This window comes from Paramisgurnus dabryanus, chromosome 9, assembly GCF_030506205.2.
Source record: "Paramisgurnus dabryanus chromosome 9, PD_genome_1.1, whole genome shotgun sequence".
Classification (NCBI taxonomy): Eukaryota; Metazoa; Chordata; class Actinopteri; order Cypriniformes; family Cobitidae; genus Paramisgurnus; species Paramisgurnus dabryanus.
The window spans coordinates 27,122,000-27,148,037 of record NC_133345.1 but is presented as its reverse complement, the minus strand read 5'-3'; the positions used below and the strand labels follow the sequence as shown (position 1 = coordinate 27,148,037).

The 26,038-nt window shown below is 36.1% G+C and overlaps 1 protein-coding gene across 3 annotated transcripts; it reads right to left on the bottom strand.

The window, feature by feature from the left end:
• Positions 1-77: 77 nt before the first annotated feature.
• bmal2 (basic helix-loop-helix ARNT like 2) lies at positions 78-26,038 on the bottom strand. 3 transcript variants are annotated; one of them, XM_065278855.2, is made up of 18 exons: positions 25,770-26,038; positions 17,619-17,748; positions 17,329-17,382; positions 17,209-17,247; positions 16,680-16,837; positions 15,096-15,175; positions 14,906-14,998; positions 11,955-12,072; positions 11,657-11,803; positions 10,398-10,638; positions 8,062-8,168; positions 7,303-7,332; positions 7,066-7,216; positions 6,886-6,953; positions 4,949-5,069; positions 4,691-4,775; positions 4,500-4,599; positions 78-4,339 (listed from the first exon to the last, which is right to left on the bottom strand). In XM_065278855.2, exons 1-18 carry the CDS (start codon positions 25,825-25,827, stop codon positions 4,188-4,190), a joined length of 1,932 nt encoding a protein of 643 aa, XP_065134927.2. In that variant the 5' UTR covers positions 25,828-26,038; the 3' UTR covers positions 78-4,187. The 3 variants fall into 3 exon arrangements, with proteins under 3 accessions (XP_065134927.2, XP_065134928.2, XP_065134929.2); XM_065278856.2 differs by lacking the exon at positions 7,303-7,332; XM_065278857.2 differs by lacking the exon at positions 17,209-17,247.

The following is a 26,038-nucleotide window of genomic DNA, read 5'->3' as shown; positions in this document are numbered from 1 at the left end:
CCTGGAGAGATAAAGATTCTCTGACAAACCAGACCTGTAGACAGCAGCAGCGGTGGCGTCATATAAATGCTTGAAAACAAACATGGGATAAACAAGCAGAAAACAAAGGAGCCTGCTTTGACCAGACCCCGTTCCATAACAGCCTTGTTCAAAGGCATGCATACAGATCGGTGGCTTGACCCAATGGCTGCTCCCCAAACAAGATATTCATGGACGTGATAAACCAGTAAGATCCAATAGATGAACAGTCTTCAGAGAATTAATTCAACTCTGACCACACGTTCAAGACCGACAGAAACAAAAGTACAACAGAACAAACGAATAAGTCTTTCTCTGTCTTATAAGGCAAAAACCATTTCATACCATTAGGTAACCAACAGTACAATGAAAAGAAAAGCAAAGGGTACACAAAAAGGCATGCATGAATATTATTCAAACAATATAAAATCAAGACATATTTTGTTATGGCTACAAAATTGAAACATCTGAAATGAGGACAAAAGCGGTAGAAGACAAGGATCTGTGGTTTTAACCTACAGTACAGTACTTGATGTCTGCCAAGTGCAAATAATGAATGACACTCCAAACAGAACAGTCACATTCAAAACCAATGACACTATGCAGGGAAATAGTTGCATGAAATGCAGATTTCAATAATAATAATTAAAAAAATGAGACCAGATTGCAGTTATGGCACAGCTCAAAGCTTGTAGAGTTGGATGGAGCCATAGACATACATAGACACCATACTAGTCGCCAAATCCCAGGTCCTGCCATATTGAAGAGGGGAAGACTGCCTAATAAATATACAAGTAAATTGTGCATCTGTGATTTATTTGGATATAAAACCAAAAAAATGGATATTAAGCTAAATAAATGACAAGAAGAGTGTTCACAATTCCTTATGACAAATAACTGAGGCTACATGTTTTTCATGTATATGGTAAATCATTAACGCATTCCCCGCCAGCCATTTTTTTTAAAAGTTGCCCGCCAGCATTTTTTGTGATTTTCACAAAAGTTTCAACCTCTGCTTTCAAACAAACCCTCTGATTTCAAACAAACAATAAACAAACAAACAAACAAAACGGGAAAACAATGTTTTATCCTATCTATATTTTATCTCTGCTTATAAACTCTTAAATATTACTTTTTTTTTTTTTTAAAAAAGCTAAAATAATTGCATTTTTGTGAAGGAATTTTGTTAGAGATCACATTCAGAACGATAATCAAAACATACACAGAGTTTAACATTAGTAAATAACATTTTGGCTTCAGTTTTTTCATAAATTGGGTAAGTGCGCCATCTAGTGGATAATCGCGGTGGATAATTGCAGATTAACATAACATTTCTTCAGAAACACGTTTTTTATGCAAATGTTTTCTCTTAATTTACGAGATAACTCGTCAATGGTGGGGAAAGAGTTAAAATTGGTTGAAAAATATAAATGCAATTGTGCTCTTTATCCGGCAAAACTGCAACTGCTCTCTTTTGTGTGTTTATAGGGCAGTTATGGATGTGGCAGACGCTCACATCCAAAACAACTTGTATGAATGAAACAGCTGTTCCTGTGCTTTGAACTGTCCAATCAAACTGTCACTGGCCATCTTGGCTAGTAAATCTGCGTGATCAGCCCTCACAGGTGAGCCTGTGATATTTAAGTAAGGTGAAAGGAAATCCCCTATATATGCAGATAATGTGGCGGTTTTTAGTGTGGGTTAACGATTATGCCAAGACTTATTTAAAAAAAAATCCATTATGCACATTATGTCCTTTTGCTGTTTTATATAAGAGCGGTTTCTTTCTTCAAATGAGCTTATGGAAGCTTGTGACAACAGACAAGACGATATGAAGACCTTTTGAAAAAGCCACTCACATCATTGCCACATAATTACACAGCACAGGACCGCTGTTAAGGGTATCTGAAATATCTTTGTTGTGAAATTGCGTTGGTATACTGGTAAGAATTATACCTTTCATTGCACAATGCCATTGCAATGACACATTTGCACAATTACAGTAAATCAGTTCAGTGGTTCTCAAATTGGGTGTGGTAAGATGGTACCAGAGGCCCCCCGGTTTTATGAAATTTTTATAAATAAATTATAGGCAATTAAACCTCAGAAAAATAAGGCTACTTACCAACAGCACTACATTATATATTATATAAGTTTTATTTTAATTCAAATTCTAAGTTTGAGATTGTTTAATATCATGAATTTTCTTTGGAGGGGGTGGGATGAACCCTGAACAAGGGGGGCATTGCCCAAAATGTTTAAGAACCACTGCTTTAAACCAAATGCCATTAGAAACAATCAAAGCCAAATGTTGGAAGAAAATCTGATGATATTGTTTAAGAATCGATTTGTTGCCAGACTCCAAAATCATTATTTGATAAAACTAGGAAAACTGAGAGTATGAATGACATTAAGGAAAATCCTAAAAATATATTTTTGCTTAAAAATCGAATGGCATCTTTATATAAGATGCATGCCTGTTATGAAAACCGAAATAAATACCGAAAAGTAAAAAACATTCTGAAAAGACCAATACAAAAATGAAAATTCTTTCTTTTGTAGAACCTAAATGTTGGATATAAAGTTAATTTTCACTACAGCAAAAAGCATAGATGAACCCGAAGCTATGAAACTCCAAAGAGGACACCAAAATGGTAGCAAGCACAAAGTTAATACAAATGTCCGAATGGATTTTGAGAGCAACAGGGGAGGGATTTTCAAGATTTGTAATATAGCATACAAGTTGCTGTTGTTGTGTAAAAATGAGCCTTGTTCAACAAACAAACAAGCAAGCAAACAAAACAAAATACTAAGATTACCTCTAAAAAAAAAAAACACCACCAATTTTTTTGCTTCCCTATCACTCATATTTAAACAAAGGTGCTCACGTTAGTATTTTAAAGGTCAGTTGAGCCATTCCCAAAATTAGTAATTCCCAAATATAAAATAGGAATACGAGACATAATTTCAAAATATGGACAACTCTCACTAAACACAAACCGATAAATGAATTTACCCCTGATCAAGTCATAAACACCACCTTAACTCTATCAGAGCTATAAAGCCTGGAGTATAGTCTGCTTTTTTACGTGTGCACGCACAGCCTTGCAAAGTATAGCTTATTTGATGTACGTGTAGAGACAATATGCATTGCAAAAACGTCCAATGTATTTCTGTCTCCATACTACATTCTTCTTTTTATGCATGCACGACCTATGCTTAAAGTATGTGCAGTACTGTACGCAGACCCTTGCATATGCGTAAAAACGGGACTATACTCCTAGCTTAAGTGTTAAAAAAAATTGGTTCTTGGCTTAATATCTAATAATTGATTTCAAGAAGGGTTTTAATTCCACAAAGTATAGTTCCCTGAGATACCCTGCCCTTATTCATAGATACTTTCTATGACCTTCTCTTCCAAACATTCCTTCGAACAGCAGATTGACACGACTTTATCACACCATTTAAAAGCAGCAGGGCAATCTAAGGGAAAAGCACAGATTCACACACAGATTGTAGACCAGAGAGAGAAAAACTGTCAGGCCTAACGGTGATCCTTAATTTTCCAAAGTTTCCACAGTCTTTCAAGTACTTCTTTTTGACAAGCGCTCAAAAATATTGACCACGCCCCCAAACCCCACATTTTTAATTTTTACACATTGAATTCAAAATGCATTATGCTTTAAAACCAGGATTCTCCTTTCAAAGAAATCCCATTAAGTTATTTAATAAAAAATTCAGTCCAGCTTTGCGGCAAAGCATCCATACATAGTTCAAGTGTTGATTGACTGGATGGTTCTTGCCTTATGGCTTGGCAAAGGCAAGCGTTTTTCAAAACGATCCAAGAATCTCGCTCCGTCCGATCCGCACCTAGGGGCAGTGACCCCAGAGCTTAGATGAAGAAACTGCACATCAGACCAAAAAAATGGTCATGTTGCTTAAGGTATTCAGCTTAAGGTAAATTTCTGTTCATGTCTCCTGATCTCCTTTACCTTTTGATCTCCAAAGGTTAGCCACTAAATGATCCGCCATGCAGCTTATCCAACTTATTAAAAAATCCTAATAAATTAAAAACATAGAACTGTCAAAGGCTTGCTGCCCAGTGAAAGGTAACGGATGTTTTTTTTAATCTCCAGATGAAAAAATGAAGAGGATTTGGAGCCTTGTGATCAGAGAGACCAGTGCATCTCATCAAAGTCCACAGCCTCACCGAGGTTGGCATCAGTCTCTAGCAAGCTCATAATGACTGCCATGGCTGCCTCATCAGTGCTCAGAGCGCTCAACCCTGGAACGCCCTCCAGATCCAATTGAGAACTTGCTTCTGGAAAACAGGAACACAAGCAGACAGTGAAGAAAACTTAAAAAACAACTATCGTTATCAGCAGATACCATTCGAAATAATCGAATATTGGTATCGGCACAGAAATGTATCTGTGCATTCCTACTCTTCATATTTATTTGGAATATTACATAATATCTACCCATCAGATGTTCGCCTGCTGTAAAGGCCCCACCCCGAGCTTCCTCTTCTGAGCCCGACTTTCCAGGTATCTCCATGTCTGTTACTTCCCCATTTGGCACCTAAAAGCAATGTGGCACTAGAATAAATTAAAATGGCATGTGCAAACTTAAAACCCTGTTTTAAAAAACGTTTACACGTTGACAAACTCACATTACTGCTGGTCTGTGCCAGTGGAGACTTGTCCTGTGGTAAACTGAATGGACTTGTGTTGCCACTGGATGGTGAGGAGTTCATCCTTAAGAAAACAGTGTGAGATTAGTACATTTTCCAAATGTATTGTACAAGTCTACAGTTGTTGTGCAGTCAGTTTATGAATAACTTCATTCTTTAATTGTCCCAGTTTAATTTAACTGGAAGTGAAGCATCTCCAAATACAACAGTAGATGGGAAGGCACATAATTGGTTTACCTATTGTAGTCCATTATCTCATTAGCGATTTGGGTCCCTATGCTGCCAGCATAAATCATGGTGCCTGATGCACTAGAGATGCCCGGGATAATTGGAACTTGCTGGGACTTCTTGGCATCATCTTTGAAACAAACAAGAAAAAAAAGGAGTCCTAAGAATTGGATGGGCCTTTAAATCCACAATAATAGAAGCTTGTTAAATACAAAGCGAATTTAAATTGGCATATGATTGTGATTAAAGCTGCAATAACTTTTTTTGGTTTAAAAAAAGGGGATACAAATTTTCTATTTTAAGACAATTCACAAAAGTACGCTTATAAAAATTATTTATAACTTGAGGTATCGGGTCAGATCTTAAGGACATGTCAGTTCTTTTTTAATACATGTAGTACAGTGATGCGCGGGTCAATGTATAAATAACCCACACCCGACCGATGTTTTCAACTAACCCGCCAGCAACTCGGACACAAAAAAAAATCGTAAAATAAATATTGTACCCGACACGCTCCCTGCCCGCATTTTTTTAAAAGTAGTAATTACATCTAACATCTTTATTTCACGCGACCTGAATATCATAAAAAATATTTTTGGATGATTCATAACTGCGGGTGACTGCAGGCACCCGCTCATTTCGGATCAACCCACGCATCACTGATGTAGTACATAAAGTAACCCGCACTTCTATGATTCAAACAATGATGGTGATGTAAAAGCAAAAGCTATGGATTGCCAATTACGCGATTAAAATTAGCAACAACAATGTACTTTAAAGGGTACCTCAACTATGAAGACATGTGTGCTTTAATACTTTGCATTTTTGGACGAGGAGGGCGTCATTAGCTTTTGTGCATAGTGCATTCTTGGTTGATGACATGTAATGGTTGTCACAAAATATTACTACACTTTACTATAGTAAATACTATAGTATCTACTATAGTTTTTTATGTGAGCATTTTGTACTCCCCACTCCCACCTTCTTACCTCTCAGATTGTCTTTATTTTGAACATCTTTCATTTGAAGACTTAACTATTTACTATTTTTATCTCACTATAGATAGAACGAATAACTATCAATTAACAAAACCGATTTTGATCGCAACCTTTTGACATCAATACAAAACGTCAGAGTTCATTAAAACTGACATTTGTACCATTTTTTTATTTCATATTCAAAAAAATGGTACAAATCCCAGTTGTCAGTCTATTACCCCAGCCATACATGTGTTTATACTCGGGGTACCCCTTAACATTTTTTTTTTAAAGGGATAGTTTGGCCAAAAATGATATTAAACCCATGATTTACTCACCCCCAAGCTGTCCGAGATGCATATGTCTATCGTTTTTCAGACAAACACATTTTCAGATATTTTAGAAAATGTTTTAGATCTTTCAGTTGATTAAATGTAATGTTACGGGGTCCACCCATAGTCCACGACCTTCAAGTTCAAAAATGTGCGTCTATCCTTCACAAATTAAATCCAAACGGCTCCAGGATGATAAACAAAGGTCTTCTGAGGGTAATCCACGCGGTGTTGTTGTAGAAATATCCATATTTAAAACTTTATTAACATAAATAAATACCTTCCGGTAGCGCCGCCATCTTAGTCGCGTCCACATTCAGGATGAGAGCTTACGCAGCCTACGGAGGTTTCTCTGCTGCTGCTCTGTGCCCCCGCCCTCCGAATTTGTCATACATCACTAAGAAAAGTGCGTACACTACGCTAATACTCTCTCCTGAATACAGAGGAGTCTAGGATGGCGGCGCTACCGGAAGGTATTTATTTTCGTTAATAAAGTTTTAAATATGGATATTTAAATAATATGAGTAAATCATGGGTTTAATATCATTTTTGGCCGAACTATCCCTTTAAATGCACAGGTATGGCTGTACCTCTTCTGCAACATACGTGCCTAAAAACAAAACGAATTTCCACTCACCTTCTGAGGCCTTAGAACTGCTAGGTTGCTCCGCTTTATCCCCTGATCCATCTGGATTACTTTTACCGCTGAGTCAGACGGTAAAACAGTTGGGAAATAATCTGTTATCTCAACTGTCTTACAATTCGAAGAAACAGATTTATTCAAATTGAGATTAGCAAGCAAGATTAAAGCACTTACAATATAACCGTATTGGTTGACACTATGTATTCTACTTCTTTGGTCCAGGGATTTATAAAACTAAACCACTGACTTTGTAAGGTGACAAAAGAGCCATATTTCGTTTTGAACTTATAGCAATTTGTCTCGATCTTCTCTTTACTCCTCAGCACTGTAAAGACACCAAGATGTTACATGAACAGCATTCTGTTTAACTTTGCTCACCTAAAAATAAAACTTGTGTCATCATTTACTCACCCTCGAGTCGTTCCAAACCCATATGACTTTCTTTCTTCCATGGAACACAAAAGGAGATATAAAGTAGAATGTTACTGACTGACAGTTTCAGTCCCATTCACTTATATTGTTTGGAGAAAAATGCAACAACATTCTTGAAAATGTCTCCTCTTGTTATTCTCACAAAAGCAAGTCATATGGGTTCAAGACAATATGAGGGTGAGTAAACAATCACAGAATTTTGGGCAGAACTAGCCCAAAAAAGTGAAGGTAGTAAATCTCACATTTACTAATTTGTCATGTATTAAATACAAAAACAGGAAATTGCCTCATATATTTGCATTCAAAACAGTTCTAATGGACTTAAGAAATAGACAGATAATAATAATGGCTGATGAGGATTTGAATACCTGCATCCTTTAAAAACAGACAAGAGATTTGTACATTGTCCACAGAGGGATAGATATCAATCATTTAAAAAAAAAATGTAATTTTGTCATAATTTACTTGCTCATGTTCCATTAAACTTATATCACAGTTGTTTTCTTGTGTGGAACAGAACAAGTTATCCAGCAAATAGCAGGTTGAATAATACAAGTGAATGGTGGCCACTGTTGTCCATGGTTCCCATCCACTTTAGTATACAAATATGGTGGGACCTTTGCTAAATATTGTTTTTGTGTTCTGCTCAAGAAAGTCATACGGCATGAGGGTAAGTACATAACAATATTTACATTTTGTGGCAAGTATTGCTTTAATGGCAAAACCGTAAAGGTGTACCTTTTCTATGTCTATCTGCCAAATGTGGCAGGTCGTCCTGATGGAAGTATTCATAGCATGATGTGCCTAGCAGCTCCTGGGGCAGGTAACCCAGAATGGTGGTGGCTCTGTGTGGAATGACAGTGAAATATTACTGCCATATTACTCATTGTACGTGTTGCTTGAAGATGATTTCAGTATTTTTGGCATGTTAAAATACTCTCTTATAACTTAAAGGGAAAATTCATCCAAAAAAAAAAAAAAAAAAAATTCTGTCATCATTTACTTACCCTTACCCTACGTACCCTGTATAAAAGGATTAGTCAATTTTCTTTAAAAAATCCAGATAATTTACTCACCATGTCATCCAAAATGTTGATGTCTTTCTTTGTTCAGTCGAGAAGAAATTATGTTTTTTGAGGAAAACATTCCAGGATTTTTCTCATTTTAATGGACTTTAATGGACCCCAACACTTAACAGTTTTAATGCAGTTTAAAATTGCAGTTTCAACAGAGTTTCAAAGGACTCTAAATGATCTCAGAAGAGGCATAAGGGTCTTATCTAGAGAAACGATTGTCATTTTGGAAAAGAAAAAATATGCACTTTTAAACCACAACTTCTCATCTATCTCCGGTCCTGTGACGCGCCAGCCCGACCTCACGCAATACGTCATCAAGTCAAGATGTCACGGATGACGAACGCGTAACTACGCCCCAGTGTTTACAAGTGTGGAGAAAGAGGACCGTTCCGACATTGTTGTGTGTCGAATGATACTAATTAATGTCTTTGTGTCAGTTTATTGTTTAAAATGGTCCGCAAATGTGCATTTCATATATGTAACAGGTGACCTTTCAACCGCATTACGCAATTACGTGAGGTCGGGCTGGCGCGTCACAGGACCGGAGGAAGACAAAAAGTTGTGGTTTAAAAGTGCATATTTTATATTTTTCTTGTCAAAAATGACAATCGTTTCGCTAGATAAGACCATTATGCCTCGTTAGGGATCATTTAGAGTCTTTTGAAACTGCAATTTTAAACTGCATTAAAACTGTTAAGTGTTGGGGTCTATTAAAGTCCATTAAAATAAGAAAAATCCTGGAATATTTTCCTCAAAAAACATAATTTCTTCTCGACTGAACAAAGAAAGACATCAATATTTTGGATGACATATGGTGGTGAGTAAATTATCTGGATTTTTTTTTAAGAAAATGGACTAATCGTTTAAATTCCGTGTTCTGCTAAACACAAAGATAGATATTTTGAGCAATGTTTGGAACCAACCGTTTTTGAGGACCATTGACTTCCATAGTAGTACTTTAAGTCAATGGTGCTTTTATTTGTTGCAATGTTACAAATATCTTCCTTTGGGTTCAGCAGAACAAAAAAAATTATACAGGTTTGTAACAACATGAGGGTGAGTAAATGATGACAGAATTTTCATTTTAGGGTGAACCATCCCTTTAAAGGAGCAGTTCACACAAAAAATATATAACGCTCCAAAAAGTGCATGCATCCATCAGCCTTCCACCTGACTTTAACTTTCTTGTGAATGTGCGTACGGCCATAGTTTAAAAAGGTTGAATGTGTTTTGCCTCAGAAGACAGTAAATAACTGTATGGATTAGTTTTGATAGATGGGCACTATCCAATGCCATTTTAAAGCTAAATAGACCCAGGATATTACATAACTCGTTTTGCCTCATAAGACATTAAGGGTAGGATGCATGATTTAAAAAAAAATAACCTGTGGAAAAGGGAGTCGGGCAGAGTACCAAAACACACTCATAGCCAATCAGCAGTAAGGGATGTGTCTACTACCCAACATCATTGCCTGGGTTGCGTATGTGTGGGGCGGGTCTATCAAAAGAAGGTCCAGAATCTATTGGGGTAGGGGCGTGTTTGTTTTGGTGATTTCAAATGTCAACAGAGGCTTTCAGAGATCATGCACCCCACCTATAAATAACTTCAAGGATTAGTTTTGATGGATGGATGTGCTTTTTGGAGCTTTAAAAATGGGGCACTATGTAGTGCCATTATAAAGCTGAAAAGACCCAGGATATTATTTAACATAACTCCGATAAAATTGAATTTAATTGTTTAAACTTTGTGGCTAGGTTTTTACTCCTGGTCTGCATTTCATACAAATGAGCTAATAAAATATATTTTGGACGCTATTTTTGTTGTGGGAAGTAGCTGTATAATAAGTGGGATAATGTGATGTTGGGGTACAACACGGATAAAATACCTTCCAAGCGTCAAACTTTTCGGACAGATAGCCTGAATAATCTAAACTTATGAGCATTATGCAAAACCATCCGATACACAGTTTACACATGCCGTTTACATAGTCAACATACCGTTGATCCACAAAGGTGAATTTGCCATCCATGGCATAGCGGGTGACAAATTCGGTTGGCTTGACTTTGATCTCACCATTGGCTTGAGGAAGGGTGTGGTGATGCACGCGACCGACCGCTACCAAGCAGCTAAAATGGGAGCTGTCTTTGTCTGCCTCTCCCTCTCCCTCTGTGCCCAGCTGCCTCGTGGGCCAGGTACGCATGTAACCCGTGCAGTGAACAGTGCAGTACCGCTGCGACTCTGTTGGGGCAGTTGATCAATCACATGGCGTTAAAGTGGGTTCTATTTACTTCTGCAAATCTTTCACCATATGTCGATAAAGACAAACATAAAAGTTGCACGCAACCTGCCATCCTAGATTTGCAAGATTAAATCTAAAAACGTGAATTAAAGGATAAGGACAGAATATTTTGAAAGCTTTGCATATAAAATTGAGATAATTGTGACACTTGAATGCCACAAGAGATTAAGATTTAATAGCTGGTTAAAGGAAAACACCAAAATTTTTTAATATTTCACTGCGTTCTTACCTCAACTTGGACGATTTAATACATCCCTATCTTTTTTCAATGCGTGCACTTCATCTTTGCACAGCACGTCGTGAATGTGTTAGCATTTAGCCTAGTACCATTCATTCCTTAGGATCCAAACATGGACGAATTTAGTAGAAGCCACCAAACACTTCCTTATTTTCCCTATTTAAATCGCCACGTTTTATTTTGTGCCACCATATTTACTCGTGTAACTACTCATGTAACAGTCTTTAAATAGGGAAAACATGGAAGTGTTTGGTGGCTTCTAAATTCATCCCTGTTTGGATCCTAAGGAATGAATGGGGCTAGGCTAAATGCTAACACATTCATGACATGCTGTAAAAAGTTTAAATGCACACATTGAAAAAAGATAGGTATGTATTAATTTGTCTAATTTGAGGTAAGAACATAGTAAAATATTGAAAAAAGGTGGTGTTTTCCTTTAATACTATTGAAACTTTAAATCTTCAACCAAACTAATTTTAAAAGACAAGTTAATAAGAAATAAGACTTTTATGTAATTCCTTCCTCCACACATTGTTCTCCAAGCACCAAGGTGGATCAACATATTTTAATAATGGGTTAATAATACATTTGATTTAATTGTACAAACACACGGACCAAAGGTTTTCCGATTCACATAATAGCACTGTTCGTGAATGTAAACACAGCTTTTCTATCAAGTTGTTCAAAACAATAAGAACCACAATAATGCTACTACTAACCTTTCTTTTTAGAGGCAGCGGCCTGAAAGCCCTTCTCTTCCTTGACAGTAACTTTGTTGTACTTCATACGACAAAAGAAGGAGCGCCGGGCCCCGGAGCAGAGCCGAGCAACTCCGACAGGAAGCTCAGCTTGGACCTGCAACCCCGCTACACAAACACAGTTGTTGCAAAATAGAGGGTGGTTACACAATTATGATGTACATTTATGAATTAGATCAACATTTATATGCAACAGAATAAGCACTTTAACAGTGTCATGTCTGTGTGCATGCATGCTGTGTTATTTCAATGCATTTACTTTTGGCATCTATGAGGCGTTCCCGTGGGTAGAGCTCAGATGCAGACAGCTGTTCCTTCACTTTACCAATATCCTTGGGGTGAACGTAATCAAACAGGCTCTGTCCGATCAACTCCGTCTGCAGTGAAAAACAGTCAGATGAGTCAATGCTGACCAATAGATTTTGCAAAGTCACACTGTCATCAGCTGAATCATTTATCATCGGGCTAACAATCATTCCTAAGCAACTGTTTAAATACATTGTTAGTCAAAAGTTTGCTTCTATTGATCTTAAATCTTGCGTGTAAATGTTTGAAATTACAAATACCTGTACAAGTTGACTTAAAAAAAGGAATCTCTTAAAAAAACCTTTTTTAAGAGACTGGTAGCCATGCAAATGGTCATGGATTCAATCCAAGGGTACACAGATACAGATGTTTTGTGTTGTACAGCATGAATGCATTGGAAATTGCTTTGAAATAAGAGTGTCAACCAAATGCATAGATTTAAATGTATTTTTATGGCCAAATATAAAAAAATCTGGAACCAGGGCTGCATAACGATTAATCACGACTAATCGTTTGCAAAATAAAAGATTTGTTTTACATTAGTATGTGTGTGTACTTTGTATAATAATAATGTATAACTAAATACACATGTAGATATTTTACAAGTATATATATATAAAAATGTTATTCTATATTGTTTTCTTAAAATTATGCATGCATGTGTATTTATATACATAATTATTAGGGCTGTGAATCTTTGGGTAGACTGCGAATCGATTCGATTCACGATTCAAAGGTTTCCGATTCGATTCAAAAACGATTTTTGCTAACCAGAACGATTCAATTCGATTCGATTAGCAATAAAATTTGATTTGATTCGAATATTAACGATTCTGTTCTATAAATTAGTATACATCTGCATCTGAGCAAATAAAAGAAATATTTGGGAAATTCATGACCATTTAATAGATTTTCATTAACTAGATTCAGGACTTTAGTTTAATAGCTTAACTTCTTAGGACTCAAAATACATTAAAGCAAGTAAACCAAGAAAAATAATACTACTTATACATATTCAATGCACCATAAACGTTTATTGTAAACATTGCATACATTTCCTGAACATTTAGGAAATACAGCAAAGTGTGTAAATACAGCAAAGTGTGTAAAGGAGTAGCACTTCTCACGTCTGACCCTAAAATACTAGCTGCTTTAAGTGCAGGTATGTCTATCTTAATGGCATGGCATCTGCGGAGATGGTTGCTAATAAGGTTCGTTGTATTTCCAATGTATTTTAACTCAGATTTACAATGTCTGCAAACTGCAACGGACTTCGGACAGTCTTTCAATTTACTTCGTGAAAACTGAAGTAATCCCAAACCTTTGATCTCATGTTGGCTGGTGCGTTGTTCTCCTTCGTGTCCCTCCATTTGTGCACTGTCTGCTGTGTTTATTCAAATGACAGCAAACAGGCCGACCGCAAATTGAAGAGTAGTGACGTAATACACTGCTCATTTTACGTCGCAGATGTAACTAATTTAAAATTTATTTATATATTTTTTATTATCCATCATATTCGTTATATAATCACGATTCATTCGATTGTTAAATATAAAATCGAAACAAACGATTCACGATTCAAAAATCCAGGTTTCAAGATCGATGCATATGCATCGGCAGGATTTGTAATCGATGCATCGAGAAAACGAATGAATCGTTACACCCCTAATAATTATTGTACACAGTACACACACATATATGATGTAAATGAAAACTTTTATTCTGCAAACAATCACTTGCCCAGCATACATTAGAGCAAAGGCTGGCTACATTAAAGATATTGGGGCGGTTCTCAGATAGGGCTTCTCTTAGACCCAGACTAAAATGTCTGTTTTTTGTAGGGTATGTTTGTAAAAACTACTTAAAGGTAGGGTAACACATTTTAAAAAAATGCTAACGGTAGCCGCCTAGCAATGAAATCCTGATCCCACCCTCAAGTCAAATCGCCATCCAAAGTCACGCCTCTTTCCAAACACATGAACACGCACAGATCAGACGGTCACTTCTCAGGTCTCATTCACCAGTGAGAAAACTTTGCAGTACAAAGTGAATAACACTTCCAAAATAACCAACATAAACAACTGGTTTACATCAGAATTAGTTTAAGCACACGTTTGATTGTGTAGACGTAGTAACTATATCGTTACGCTAATCCGGAAAACGAACACAAATTTCATAAGCAACACAACGTTTCATCAAAGTAGAATATCTGAATCCATCTCAATACAATCATATCGCGTACCTACCTTACCAAAATAAACAGTGCAACGACCCTTTCAGACCCTTTGCCTCCTGTAGCTGTTTGCATCTCGCGGTAAAGTTACCGATGTTAATTTGGGTTTTTGCTCTTGCTGATCCAGGCAGTTTTTGCTGTTGTTGTTATAAAAGATGCATTTAGTTTTGCTCCTGTGTAGGTTGTCAATTCAGCAGAAAAGTTTGCTGTTCTCGCTGTTTACAGACAGGAGGTGAGCGCACGTGAACGCACCGATGACGTATGGTATCTGCGTGGACTCGCTGCGCGGTGGGAATTCAAATTACGCTTACGTATGAGGGACATAAAAGGAAACGTCCGTTCGGACCGAAATCTATGATTTGTTGAACATTTTTTGGTCCTACGCCTTTCACAGATGACATAAATTTTTACAAATACATTTAAACAACTTAACACAGTAATTGCTATCAGAATGTGAGGAGACTTTTAACCAGCATAACTAAAAATGTTTCAGGATCAAATCTGTCACCCTACCTTTAAATGTCCTATTATAACTAAGGACTAGTCCTACATTTATCTAAACCCTGTCTGGGAAACTGCCCCATTAAGTTTTAAATTGTATGAACATGTTTGTTCCTTAATTATTATTATTAAATAAATCTTTAAGTGTTTAAATAGTCAAACTCTCCTACCCGACTGTAGTTGAGGATTTTAGAAACCGACTCGGAGACGAATACTATTTTTCCACGGTCACAGCCAACGACAAAGAGAAATCCGTCTGCAGCCTAACCAACAAAAACAGAAGTTATTTTAAAGTTTATCTTGCAATTTCACAATCACTATATTTTCTTTATGCAAATAGTACATTAACAATACATTTACCTTTAGAACAAGGTGTTTAAGCTCATCATCTGGTAGGAATGCAGGTTTGTAATTTGCTTCTGCAAAGGAGCTGGTCGCCCCTGAAAAGGAGGCTTACCATTACACTTTAATAAATTTAACATCATCACTGTTTATTTAAAGCAACACTATGTAGTTTTTTTACCTTTAAATAATGTCTCTAAAATTATTTCAGTGATAGAACAACTTTTAACTGGACAAATTGTACTGTTGCTGCAACCCGAGCAGCCTCCTAGCTGCTACAAGCACACTCTGAAAGTGGCGGTGGAGGGTAGGAAACAGAGCCCCGCCCCTCCACCTGCCTGCAAAAGAGTGTCTGATACCAGGCACTGTTGCGCTTTTCAACCTCATGGGGGAGCTGTAAGTCATTTTTACATGGAAACTACATAGTGTTGCTTTAACATTAAAGGGACACTCCACTTTTTTAAAAATATGCTCATTTTATAGCTCCCATAGAGTTAAACATTTAATTTTTACAGTTTTGGAATCCATTCAGCTGATCTCCGGGTCTGGCGCTACCACTGTTAGCATAGCTTAGCACAATCCATTGAATCTGATTAGACCATTAGCATCGCTAATTAAAAGTGAATTAAAAGAAAATTAAAAGTTGCGATTTTCTAGGCAGATATGGCTGCAGCAGGCGTAGTCAGTGTTGGGAACGTTACTTTAAAAAAGTAATTAGTTATAGTTACTAATTACTTCTCACAAATAGTAACTGAGTTAGTAACTGCATTACATTATTATAAAAGTAATTAATTACCAGCCTGTTTGTGAACTCTGCCTCTGGTTGGCTAACGATGAAAACTAAGCCAATCACCATCAGCTATGTGGTTCTCCCACCCCCTCTAACACACAGACACACCAATCATCATCCGTTATGTTTCTCCCAACACACACACAAGAGAAAAACAGTGTTTGGCTGAGAGAGTGAGCATACGCGGGTGAAAATCACTACAGTGAGATCAATTTTAGTAACGCGCAGCATTTCAATGTCAATAACGATAACGGCGTTATAACGGGGGAAACAGTAATTTATTTGATTACTCGTTACTGAAAAAAATAACGCAGTTACTAACGCCAATTACTTATAACGCCGTTATTCCCATCACTGGGCGTAGTGATATTACGCCCTGCCCGAAAATAGTCCCCTGCCATGGAAAGTTACTAAGGGGACTATTTTCGGGCAGTGCCGAAATGAGAGTATAGTTCCTAGCCATATCTGCCTAGAAAATCGCAACTTTTTATTTTCTGTCGGTCTTAGTACACGATGTAACTACAGAAGAGTCAAGTTTTAAATAGGAAAAATATCAAAACTCTTTGGTAATTTTTTAGGTGTGATGCTAATGGTCTAATCAGATTCAATGGATTGTGCTAAGCTATGCTAAAAGTGATCCGGGAGATCAGCTGAATGGATTCCAAAACGGTAAAAATCAAATGTTTAACTCTAGTGGAGCTGGAAAATTAGTATATTTTCAAAAAAAGTGGAGTGTCCCTTTATGTATGCTTTGACTAGTCTACACAAAAATACCACAGTAACAGTAAAGACGCTAACAGGCTATTAAATACCTTTAAGAGATTTAAGGTGTTGAACAGCCATTCGTAACACAGTGAGTTTGTCGAGCTTGCGAGACATGGGGTTACACGTGGGAATCATCGCTGCCAACTCGTCAATCAGGTTGTTCATCTTATCTCGTCGCCGTTTTTCAATTTGACTATGAGGTTCCCTATAAAATCAAGATAAACCTTTTTTTAATAACACGTTGTATACTTTATGTGCGTAAATGGTTCTCATGAAAATTTCTCCCTGAGTTCGATGATATTACAATGAATCATTTATGCAAATGTTTTAATTAAATAATAATGAATGGTTTAAACAAGGAGCTCACACAAATATGTTTGTATGCACAAATAGTAAATGAGGCCCAAATATTTAACACACTTAAAAGAACGCAAAAAATAAAAAAATATATAATATTTTTTCGCAAAATATAAAATAACGTTACTTTAACGTTATTTACAAGGTTCGTTTAAATTTAGGCGCCCATTTAAAAGTGATTGTTCTCTATAGAAGTTAATAAATATTGACAGTGGGTACCTGATACATTTAATTTTTAGGTGCTGGTCATCTTCTGATCTAAAACAGAATAAGTGTTAAAATAATGAAGTGTCATGAATCATACGAGTCATTTTGAGTTGTTGATAATGGGTACAGTACCTGCCCTGCTCGTCCTCCATATCCTCATCTAGATTCAATGCAGATTTTGTCTCCCTGGAAACAAAGTGGCGAGATGATTAAAGTGACTCATAAAATGCTGCAGTGATTCTAGGAGAGCGGTATACACAAACCATGCACTTCCCTTCCCGATGCATCTGAACTCATTCACAAAACCAGGAGGGGGGATTCAGGCCAAAGAAGAGAATATCGGTCATACAAAAATTAAAACCTATTCATAGTCTCACATACATAACCTCAATAATATACTCATATGTAAACAATATACTTACGGGTTGTCCATGCTGCCCTTCCTCTTCCTGGGCAGCTCCATGCCTGAGGCCATGCCAGCGGCTGAGGTGGGGGTCATCAAACCAGACAGAGAGACAGAGAGACCCTGGGGCCCTTCCTCTAAACCATCTCCTGCCATAGATGGAGGGAGGAAATCATTTTAGCAAAAGGAACATACCAAAACATAACTCCAATCAGAGAGCGCACAAGCGCGCCCATGGACGTACTACATATCAAAAACCAGGGCACGGTGGAATAGATTTCATAACAGACATCTAAAGAATCAGACCATCTGTAACTGGTGCACAAATAATCTGAGGATTTTGTTGGGAATTCAGAGTGATACTTTTTGTCTGTCAGGTGGTTAAATAATAAACAGGACATTTTTTAGGTTGAAAAAGTCATTATGATAAAAAAAATGTAAAAGTGTAATCTTGGAACCTGGCGTAAACTAGGTTTCTGGGGTTTTTAGAAGTGCAACACAAAAAAGTTGACGTTAAGATGTCGCATTGAGGTTGAATGAGACTGCATACAGCACAGGCAACCTACTTCAATGCCACAAAAGCGCATACCGTGCATTACTCTTTCCTTTTCTTTTAATACTAGTTTGTTGGTTAAAACAGGCACACTGAAAACCATAATAAGTTGACTGAACTTATATATATATATATTCAAGTTCACTTAACTTGGTGTTCATAAAGACTGAACTTAAATTGTCATTTAACTTTATATAACAATGTGTAATGAAAGGTATTCAGGACAGACTATATGTCAATCAATGAATGAGCTTAATTCTCCACAGAAGCACACAACAAACTTCACTGTTCACATGTATTTTCACTAGTGGAAAGAAATACAATTAATTAAATGTGGTGCATGCATACGGTGGAAACACTGATCACCTGAACATTGACTTCACACAAAAAAATTATAATTTACAAAAAAATCAATAATGTTACAACGAGTGTAAAACTCTAAGAAACTGTATTATGAACTGGTTTATATATCCTATCAGTTGTTATTCTTGGACCAAAGATAAATAATAAAAAAATTCAGGCACAAGGGCTTATGGATATTCATCACAGCAATTTGAACTGACTATCTTAAATTAATTGCACTTGAATTTTTAAGTTTATGGTTTATGTAAATTAAAAAATAAAATTAACAAAGATAGTCAAGTTATGGATCCAAAATGCAATATTTAAGTCATGATTGCCTGACTTTTTTGGAAGAATCATAGCATTATGTATTGAATTCTGATTAGGGATGGGACGATTACCGGTTTCATAATTAACCACGGTATATCGTCTAAAATGTAATTATCATTACAACTGTGTTTGATTACCGTGATTTTGAAAACTTGCGGTAAATCCGGTCCAGCTAGAATCAGTTTGACACAGGCGCACACATGCAACATAGTTTTTTGCACAAGATGGCATTTAAGGTATAATTTATTGTATTCATTCACTTTTTACCACAGCAATAATTTCAGGGACATGAAATATTAAAATGTGATTTTTTTAAAAATAAAACTTTTTTTCAATGTTTTCAGTGTGTGTATCAGTTCTTTTTGAACATTTTAACAAAGCCATGATAATAGCATTTTAACAAAGCCATGATAATATTGATAACAGTGATAACTTTGGTCACTATAGCATGATATGAAATTTTCATCCCATCCCATCCCTAATTCTGATTAATTTAGTTGATTTAAATATGTTTGTAATATTATCTTACAAACAGTTCACCGCATATAAATTCTAGCATTTATTTAATTTTAAACAATAGCAAAAAACAAACTGTACATAACTTACAATACAAATATAATTTGTGATGCAAAATATAATGTTAGAAAATATATTTTTCTTTTCCTTTAACACAATGCTAGCTTCTATGGCTACTTAAAAGTATCAACAAAATAAAACATAAGATCGTCAAATATATATATATTTTTACCATAAAGCACTGTGATTTTACCTTTAATCATTCCTACTGAGGTCAACACACAACTGGCAAATTTTTATTGTTGTGCATTTATATGTACAATAAAACAGTTAAAAAAGACATTAGTGCATTAGAAATATGTGACTCAGGAAACATTATACAGTTATATTTACATTATATTATATTAAATATACAGTATACTTTATATTTTGTTAACACAAACAGAAACACGCTAAGAAAGATACCAGAATGCCTGTAAAGTTAATAAATAAAAAACGATATTGGCTAAAAATCTAGGTGTGCCGATCAGGATTTCCTTGAACTATGTATGAACTTTCCTCAATAAAAACACAGTTTAAGTTGTTTACCTGACCTTACAGACTGCTGAGTTACTGAGTAAGAAGTAAAAGAACATGCATGTTAAAAAGGTTATAAAATGTATGGTTTAATAGATAAAACCTAAGATAAACGGTATAAACTTGATTTATTTGGAGGCTGTAAATTTGATTTTCATCACTATATATGACGTCAAATGGTTGCAATAAAACCCCTTCTATTAATGCTACATCGAGGTTAACGTGATAAACAAGTCAATCAATATATTATAAAATGATGTGAAAGAGTAGATGAGAGATATAAACGCACACAGACAGCAGCAGGTGGCGGTATGTAATCCGCATTTCAGAAAAACACCATAATTTCTTCTGTTCAGCCCTTTCACAGAGAGATTTATAAATAAAGAATAATACAGAAAACATACTAATGAAAGAATATCAAAATAAAGGCCATCTGAGAGGTAAGGATGTGTGACTGGGAAATAAACAAGTCTCACATAAAATATATATATATATATTATATATATATATATATATATATAAAAACATAACAGCGGCCTCCATAGGTTAAAATGAGTATTACGTGTTGGAATTTTTTGAGGTTTTGAAAATATTTAATGCGATTTGATCAATACATTTTTGTAGTTTATGAAAAATATAAAATAATAGTCTTCATAGTCGGGGTACCTTTAAAAACCGGGCTTTTGAATATCTAAACATAAAATTAGAAAACTTTCAAACAGCCGACTGTTGGAACCAAGCACATGGACTTAAAACAAAGCTTTCATTCTTAGTTTCCAAATATTCTCCTGCCAGCAGGAGCTAAAATTACCACCTATTTGCCATCTGTTATTGCCATTAAGCGCTATATCCCATAATCCATTCATAAACTCTCCACGAGCAGAGCACCTTATTCATAATCAGGCTTTTACTGCACAGCCTGTTTCCCGCCAGCTTCACCTGCTGCTGTAAGTCCTCACCTGGCCCTGAACTGCACCTACATGTCCTTGTATTGGCCGACATGTACACGTGTGCATGTGCCGTGTGTCTTGACACTGCTGCCAGGTTTAAGCGACAATGGCCAAATGCAGCTCCTATATTTACCACTGCTTTGCAGGCCTAGTGACCTAAATAGCCATTAACAGATCGGCAACAACCTGATTTTTAATCCCGTGTGCTGGAGGGAAGATCTGCTGTGGGATTATTTTGCCCAAAGGTGAAAGGTTCGATCTCTCTCAGGCTCATGATATTACCTGACCTCCACTGACCTGCATTCACATTCACTCATGACGACATCATTCAGATAAAAGAGAAAGGCAATCTCAATATTCATACTGAAGTCACTAGCCATCAGAACATACGTGCACAGGTCGTATTACATTACATGTACATAATCGTATTACATTACATATACATAATGCATTTAGCAAACACAAAGTGTTTACCAAACGCATTATTACAGTATGTGTAATGTAATACGATGTTAAAAACGTATTACGTATTATGTAACAAATAAAAAAATTACAAAACTGCATCTGAGCAACCACCTTCGGCTCAACATCACAAGCTCTACCTTCAGGACATTTTACTCCATAACATTTAAATATTTTTAATTACACTTTAATATACACACCCATGCGCTGCAAAATACTCTCACAATAATCTCCTAATGACAAAACACAACCAAGTAAACAACTTGAATAGTGGGCGCTTGCACAGATTTCAACGGGAAAAAATTATCATGTCATAAGGTGACCTAATTTATCATTATACGTTACACTGTTACCATAGAGCCGCATAAGAAACATGCCCAAACTCCATTGAATTTACGTCAAACACTGCACAAGAAACGTGACTGAAGTACATGAAAGTAGGTCAGTGATTACATTGACTGAAATTTAACTTTGGCACCACACCTTGGTAGTCTTTAAAAGGCCTGCATTCCGTCAACTTGTTTGGTGGTGTTAAATAACATTAAATTCATTCAGTTTCAGCAGGAGAAAAATCTAAATAATAGGGCCAAAAATTGGGATGAACCGGAGCCAGCGTGAGCCTGCATTGAAGCATATCGGACTGTGATTTGTGATAAGTCTTGGCATAACTAAGCTGGAAAAACCAATCACTATTTGCCATAGTTTCCAGCAAAAGTTGGTTTATAAATTCATAGCTGGCTTTAGCTATTACTGCAAACTAAAACATAATACATTATTGTAAGTTACTTTAATGACAAAACATTTATTTTTACAAAAACTGTAAAAAACCAAACAACTAAATGCATTTTTTGTGGTGGCGCTAGTGAAAAAACAGGAAGGACAAGTAAAAAATCTAAACTACTTGGCAGCAATGCACGGTAGGATTTTAGTAAAGTATGGAGTGCAACATTACATTACTTTATCCCATTTCGGCAAATCTGCAATATTTATGATAAAACATTAAGGGTTCTTGTGTGTACTTTTACTGACTTTTTCCTTTTGTTTAGGTTAAAAATGGTACTGGTAAAGTGTTGGGTTTTGGTTGCAACTCCCTTTTTTAATTAAACTCCAACATACATTTGAAAGTGCAGGTCTCATATCTCTCACATTACAGTACAGTTTTCTCTTATGCCCTTGTGCTTGTTTAAAGGGGCCATATGAAAATCAGATTTTTTCCATGTTTAAGTGCTATAATTGGGTCCCCAGTGCTTCTATCATCCTAGAAAATGTGAAAAAGAAATGTGTAACTTAGTTTCTCTGCAAGCATGTCAAAAAATAGGTTATTGAAATTTGGCTCCCCTTGTGATGTCATAAGGGGATATTACCTCCCCTTAATCTGCACTATTCAACCATGGCACTGTCATTTAGTGCAGAGATCAGCTCATTTCCATTTAAAAGGACCCACCCAAAACGGCACTTTTTTGCTCACATCTATGTGGCAATTTAAACATTCTATAATAAATTATCTATATGGTATTTTGAGCTAGAACTTCACATACATACTCTGGGGACACTAAAGATTTATTTAACATCTTAAAGTCTTGTGAAATGTTTCACTTTATTTACAGATAAACTTAAATAAAGTGTATTTTTAAAATACAAAATAACTAATGACTTTAAAAAAAAGGTTAATTCTAGCATTGAACAAATATCACACCTAAGCTCTTCCACTTTAAATTAAAGTGACCATTAGTAACATCCAGGTGGTTTAAACAACAAACGAACCCTGTTCAAGCATCTTTGTTAGAGACGTTATCATCTAAATTATGTTATTTCCCAGCTAAGTAGATTTCTGTATTTACTGCTATCATAATCTGTAGAGGTATTTTGTATCTGTGATACAAAATGTGCCAAAAAATTATACAGACATGACCTTATTTTTACAAAACATAAGAATACTGCCTTGCCTGTACAGTTGTTAATTTTGCAATTGATATATTATTTTCAAACAATGATTATTTTGATAATTGGACAATTTTATTTGCATTATTAACTTGATGAATCTGAAAAAAAAACATTTGATTATTTTAAATACTTTGAACTTGCAAAAGCATTTAATTTAAACCTTATTTAAGATATTAAAATATTCCAAGCTTTAAAAAAAATTTTATTGGCTACTTTTTAATATAAATCTAAATATTTCATCAGTTTACTAGAAAATTTAGTTATTTAGAAAATGCATCTCTTAACAATGTGGAATACTGGGGGTTTCATTTACTTATGTCACTATCTTTTCCCCACAACAGTCTTGTTAGTTCACTTTTTTAAATCCAAATTTATAATCTAACCCCTGCCACCTTTAATGCATGATTTACGTGGTGTCTTTTTTCCATTACATTTTATTCTAGCACCCCTAGCTACAGAAGTTGTGCAAACATTACTATTAATATCTTGACAATAAATCAGCTAAAACATAAGTGGACATTCACAGAAAGCTAAGATTAGAGCGGGTTTGTTTGTATTAAACTTAGAACTAATTGTAAATTCTGCTTGCATTGCTTCATGATACTCAAAGCTTACCAGACATTTTCTGGCTCTTATAAGTACTCTACAAACAAAGAAATGTAAAATGCAAGACAAAAAAATTATGCAACATAAGAAAGTGACAACCTGTCAACCATATCAAGTCATTAAAACCATGCATTTCATCTGAAAAACATGCAGGTAATGTAACACTTACGTATTCAGAAAACATAACATTATTTTTTCTTAAACGTGTCTACACATTGTGGCAACAGGGAAACATCTGTTTAACAGAGTAAGTCACGATTTTTAACACACACAGAAGCCAGTGATGAGAAAAATGATGTCCACAATAAAACAACAAAGAATAACTGTGTTCTCTCTCTCTCTCTCTCTCTCGACATTTGACAAATATCACTACCATCTCAAATAGCAATTATATAAAATATAAAAGTGAAAATGTCAACATCAAAATTTGCCAGACATGTGTATTTTATTTGTTGGCTACACCACCCAGAATCTGACAGGCCTGGGTCATGCCTCAAAATTAAATTCTTGACCAAAAAACCCCACTGAAATGACTCTATCTGAAAATCTTAGGCCAATTACCTAGAGACATACTTTCCAGATGAGACCCTACATTCCAGTCACGTTTCAGTGTTAAAAGGATGGGGTGTCTGTCACAAAAGGGGCAAGCTGACTGAGGATTTAGGTTACACCAGTCATTTTAACAAGAATAAACAGCACGGTGGCAAACTTCCAGCATTAGTGGTACAGATTGTGTACAGGCTGTTGTGTAAAGATTCAGTGACTGAATTCGGAGAAAGCGGAGGGCATCGCAGCAGTGGCCTACAAGTGTGCCGAGTTTGACCTACATATTACACAAGTTACACAACAGTCACGTTTCAGAAAAAACACGCAGATCACGCACGGCTGTGACCTCACGACGACAATGACTCATATTTACGTCACATCACACAGTTTTGCTCATTGAAGAAAACGAAATCTGGGCCAAAAAGTGTATTTGTGTCCCAAACTAAATTTGACTTTCAAGTCTATTTTTTATCAGTATTTTGTTTAGCAAATACGGGGTATCAGCCAAATTATATGGATTAAATATAAGAAACAAACTTGATAGGGACGAGTGCAAGTCTATTGAAGACAATGAGTACTTGAGGAAAAAATATTTTCATCCTAGTGTCAATAAAATATCAACATGATCAATTTTGGAAGTGATGAACAAATACAACAAGTTAAGAACTTAACAAAAAAACATTAAAGTTACATTTGCGGGCATTAAACATACAATTAAACAATTAATAAAACAGCAATTAATCGATTTTACATACTTGGCCTATTTTCCAGATAAGATACTCAAAAACTTAGTGTGTCCAGTTTTTATCTTACAATGAACAGAGGTTTAAAAAAGCTAATTTAGTTTACTAATATAAAAGCGCCACATATCCCTCAAATGTCAACAAAAGGCTGTCAAACTGCATTATAGCAAGTAAACAAACACATACGTACACATTAACCCTATATAACTGAGTTAGCATAGCCACGGATGACCGAATATGACAGCGGGCAATATGCCACGGCCTCGCAAAACAACTACACCACAACATATCATATTTAAACAACTAAATTCTCTGTCACATTAACAACGTAATATTCAAAGGTTCAATACTAAAATAAAGCGTAACAGCACAAAATGTGCCATTTCTGTTTGTTTGTTCAGAAAACAGCTCGTCCAATGCGCTGCTCGAGTTCGCTCTACTGAACTACTGACCTAGTTTCAGTGCGACGCGAGAGTGCAAACCCATCAGCGGGAAACACCGAGATCTCCCCTCTCCTCCTCACAACCCAATATATACACGTTAAAAGGACGTCATATGATATACAAGCAGACAGAACGGGTTTTTTAAAACAGTCGTATTACCCGTCTTGTCCCCCGTCGTTCCGTCACCGCCGCCAGCCGCTGCATTCCTCGCCGACATGGCTGGAGCCGGTGCGCCGGGGCCCAGGACTCCGATGCTGCATGTGGAGAAGGAAGGCGGTAGTAGATATTTACAAAGGGGGGGAACTGAGGGGAGGTGAAGGCGAAGGGGGGCGGCGATGACTGTATAATTTTTTTGCTGTACAACGGGGAGGGTGGGCTGAACGTGATAACGTGCAAGGAGAGGCACGCGACGGAATTAGGACAGTGGT

Excerpts from the sequence above, each read along its gene's own strand:
- bmal2 (XM_065278855.2), bottom strand. The coding sequence starts at position 25,827 with ATGTCGGCGAGGAATGCAGCGGCTGGCGGCGGTGACGGAACGACGGGG. Across the intron at positions 8,169-10,397 it reads TTCACCTTTGTGGATCAACG|AGCCACCACCATTCTGGGTT; the intron begins GTATGTTGACTA and ends CATTCCACACAG. Across the intron at positions 7,217-7,302 it reads GGGTTTGGAACGACTCGAGG|TGCTGAGGAGTAAAGAGAAG; the intron begins GTGAGTAAATGA and ends GTGTCTTTACAG.